This window comes from Lontra canadensis, unplaced genomic scaffold, assembly GCF_010015895.1.
Source record: "Lontra canadensis isolate GAN:19392208 unplaced genomic scaffold, GSC_riverotter_1.0 scaffold3783, whole genome shotgun sequence".
NCBI classification, from domain to species: Eukaryota; Metazoa; Chordata; class Mammalia; order Carnivora; family Mustelidae; genus Lontra; species Lontra canadensis.
Window position 1 is genome coordinate 1 of NW_022634765.1, and position 2784 is coordinate 2784.

General features: G+C 64.0%; 1 protein-coding gene across 1 annotated transcript; it reads left to right on the forward strand.

The window, feature by feature from the left end:
- Positions 1–1134: 1134 nt before the first annotated feature.
- On the forward strand, positions 1135–2522 carry LOC116863845 (RNA cytosine C(5)-methyltransferase NSUN2-like). Its single transcript, XM_032851165.1, has 3 exons — positions 1135–1471; positions 1587–1744; positions 2379–2522. Exons 1-3 carry the CDS (start codon positions 1370–1372, stop codon positions 2485–2487), a joined length of 369 nt encoding a protein of 122 aa, XP_032707056.1. The 5' UTR covers positions 1135–1369; the 3' UTR covers positions 2488–2522.
- The last annotated feature ends 262 nt before the right edge of the window (positions 2523–2784 follow it).

The following is a 2784-nucleotide window of genomic DNA, read 5'->3' on the forward strand; positions in this document are numbered from 1 at the left end:
GTTTTTCTCGCTGCTGTACCTCTGACAGCGCTGAGCGAGCGAGCCTTCGCATCATCAAGCTTCCTCTCCTCTGCAGTTGCCAGGTCATACACTCAGCTCCTCCATCGGATCTTTCCAGCCCTCTCTCACCTTCTCCCACCGCGCCCACGCCCGGCCCACTTTTCCAGACTGTGCTAAGCTAAACTCTCCTTCCAGGGGAGAAGGACTAGGGGCCAGGTACAGAGCGAGAACAGCACGGGTGGAGGGAGCCCGGCGCCGCGAGACGACACCAGGGAAGGGTCAGCAGGGACAGGGCGCGAGGGCGGGTGTGCAGAGCGGGGCGGCTGGGAAGGGCAGCGGGGCGGCTGGGAAGGGCAGCGGGAAAGAGGCTGCCAGGAGTAGGCACGGGAGCGAGGAAGGAAGAAGGCAGGCACGGGGGCCGGGGAGGAGGGCGGTGGAGAGGGAGGCAGAGGTGCGGGCCAGGGCTCGGCGGCGGGCGCAGGCGGGGCGCCGGGGGGGGGGTGGCAGGGGCGCGCGGGGAGGCGCGAGGCTGCCGGCCGTTACCGTTGCGCGTAGTGGACGAGGAACATGGCCAGGAGGATGCGGTTGGGGGCTCGGCGGAGGCGCTCGGCCGCCGTGACGGTGCACACCCACAGCGGCACGGCGAGCGAGGGCAGCTCCTGCAGCGCCCAGGCGGCCCGCGCCGGCACCCGAAAGGCGGAGCCCGGAGACGCGTAGCGCCCGTAGCACGAGCGCAGCAGCCGGAGCAGCACGGAGCCCAGGAGGCCCATGGCGCACTGCAGGTAGGCGAGCTTGTCCAGCAGGAACCTCTCGGCCGGCTCCATGGCGGGAGACTGCAGACGCGCCCCATGGTCTGGCGACCGCGGCGGGCCACTTATAGGGAGGTGGCGGCCCCGGTGTGGGGGCGGGGGGCGCGGCTACCTGAGGCGGACGCCCGCTGCCTACGCCCGGGCCCGAGCCGCAGCCCTTCCCTCCTCCCCGGGCGCCCGAGGCGCGAGCGCACGGGCCCAGCAGGTTGGACCAGAGGCGGTCCGGCGCGGCGGGAGGCGGTCAGGCCCCGCCCCCGAAGCCCCGCCCCCGCCGCTCTGCGCACGCGCGACCGCGGGCTGTCCGCGGAGCTGCCGGAGCCCGCGCGGGTTGCTTCGGTGCTGCTTCCCAGGGGCCCCCTCCCAGCCAGGGCTGCCGGCGCTGCCCCTCGCTCGCTGCTCTGCGGGAGCACGGGTCGCGGCGCTCTGGGCGTCTTCCACGCAGCGCGCCCGGGAGCGGCGCAGGCGCGGAGCCCGCGGGGCCTCGCGCGCCAGCCCGGAAGTCCGCGCGGCCGGCGGTGGCGGGACGCGGTGTGCGGGCGGCGTGCGCGGCCGCGTGGGCCATGGGGCGGCGGGCGCGGGGCCGGCGGCTCCAGCAGCAGCAGCAGCAGCGGCCGCCGCGCGCGGAGGACGGCGCCGAGGGTGGCGGCAAGCGTCAGGAGGCGGTAGGACCGGGGCGCGGGCGGGCAGGGCCCCCGTCCGTCTGCGGGCCGCCGCGGCCTGCGGGACGGCGCGGAGCGGCTCCTCCGGACCTGGGTGGACGCGTGTCTCCTTCCTCAGGGATGGGAAGGCGGGTACCCCGAGATCGTCAAGGAGAACAAGCTCTTCGAGCACTACTACCAGGAGCTCAAGATCGTGCCCGAGGGCGAGTGGGACCAGTTCATGGAAGCGCTCCGGGAGCCCCTCCCGGCCACTTTGCGAATTACTGGCTACAAAAGGTAGGGGGCTTCGCGGAGCCTTGATTTCCTAGAGTGGGGGTCAGCTCAGGAGGAGGGTACCCGTCCGGCCCGGCCTGGCCTCCGAAGAGTGTTAGGGGGCTGGCGAGCGGCTGCTTACCGGCGCTGTGGCTTCCCGCGTCTGCAAGCACGGAGGAGGGAGCACACGGTCCAACGGGCAGGCTGGGGGGGTGCGGCAGGTCGGGAGGCTGCAGGACGCGGATATTAGATCTGAGACAGACTCGGGACTTCTGGGCATTTGGGAGCTGAGGATGCCTCCCCTTTGGAACATGGGAGAATTTGTGATATTACAGAGTTTGTGCGAAACTCCGGTTCTCCTGTGTTTTTAAATCTTTGTGGTTCCATCCTTCCGAGATGAGTTGCAAGTAAACAGGAACTGTAGGAATATTTGGGGGCGAAGGAATGCAGTAGTAATTCGCTTAGCATCATCTTTTAGCGATGAAGCAAGGACAGTTGTTTAAACTTTGAAGGGATAGAGTAGAAGGACGGCCATGAAAGGGTCTGCGATCAGTGCAAAGATGGTTTTAGTTTTAAGACACTTGCATCTTAAGTTCAAAAGAGATAAAATGTATATGAGTCTTTCAGAGTGGATCAAAACTTACTTATTTTTTCATAGCCATGCGAAGGAGATTCTCCATTGCTTAAAGAACAAGTATTTCAAGGAACTGGAAGACCTGGAAGTGGACGGTCAGAAAGTTGAAGTTCCACAGCCCCTGAGTTGGTAGGTAAAGAAAGTCTTCATCCTGTTGGAGGTTTTTTGGGATTTTAATCTTTGTCATCTGACAGCGTGTTTCTTTGGCAAAGTGTTTTCTGCTAGTAGAGGAGAATCTGAATGTACTTCACAGACATCCTTGTGTGCTCTTAACGCAGTGCTTTTTACCCATATGACTTTATACCGGTGCGCAGTTTTTAATACATAGTTTGCAACTAAGAGTTATTTGGTTCGGTTAATTTTTGCAAGTTGATTAGCCTGTTTCCTCCCCATTTCCATTTAAACCCCTTGTTTCCTTATGTCGAAACTG

Bases quoted from the DNA above. Each gene is read 5' to 3' on its own strand.
- LOC116863845 (XM_032851165.1), top strand. From the start codon at position 1,370: ATGGGGCGGCGGGCGCGGGGCCGGCGGCTCCAGCAGCAGCAGCAGCAG. The intron at 1,472-1,586 runs GTAGGACCGGGG...CTCCTTCCTCAG, and splicing joins GCGGCAAGCGTCAGGAGGCG to GGATGGGAAGGCGGGTACCC. The intron at 1,745-2,378 runs GTAGGGGGCTTC...ATTTTTTCATAG, and splicing joins CGAATTACTGGCTACAAAAG to CCATGCGAAGGAGATTCTCC.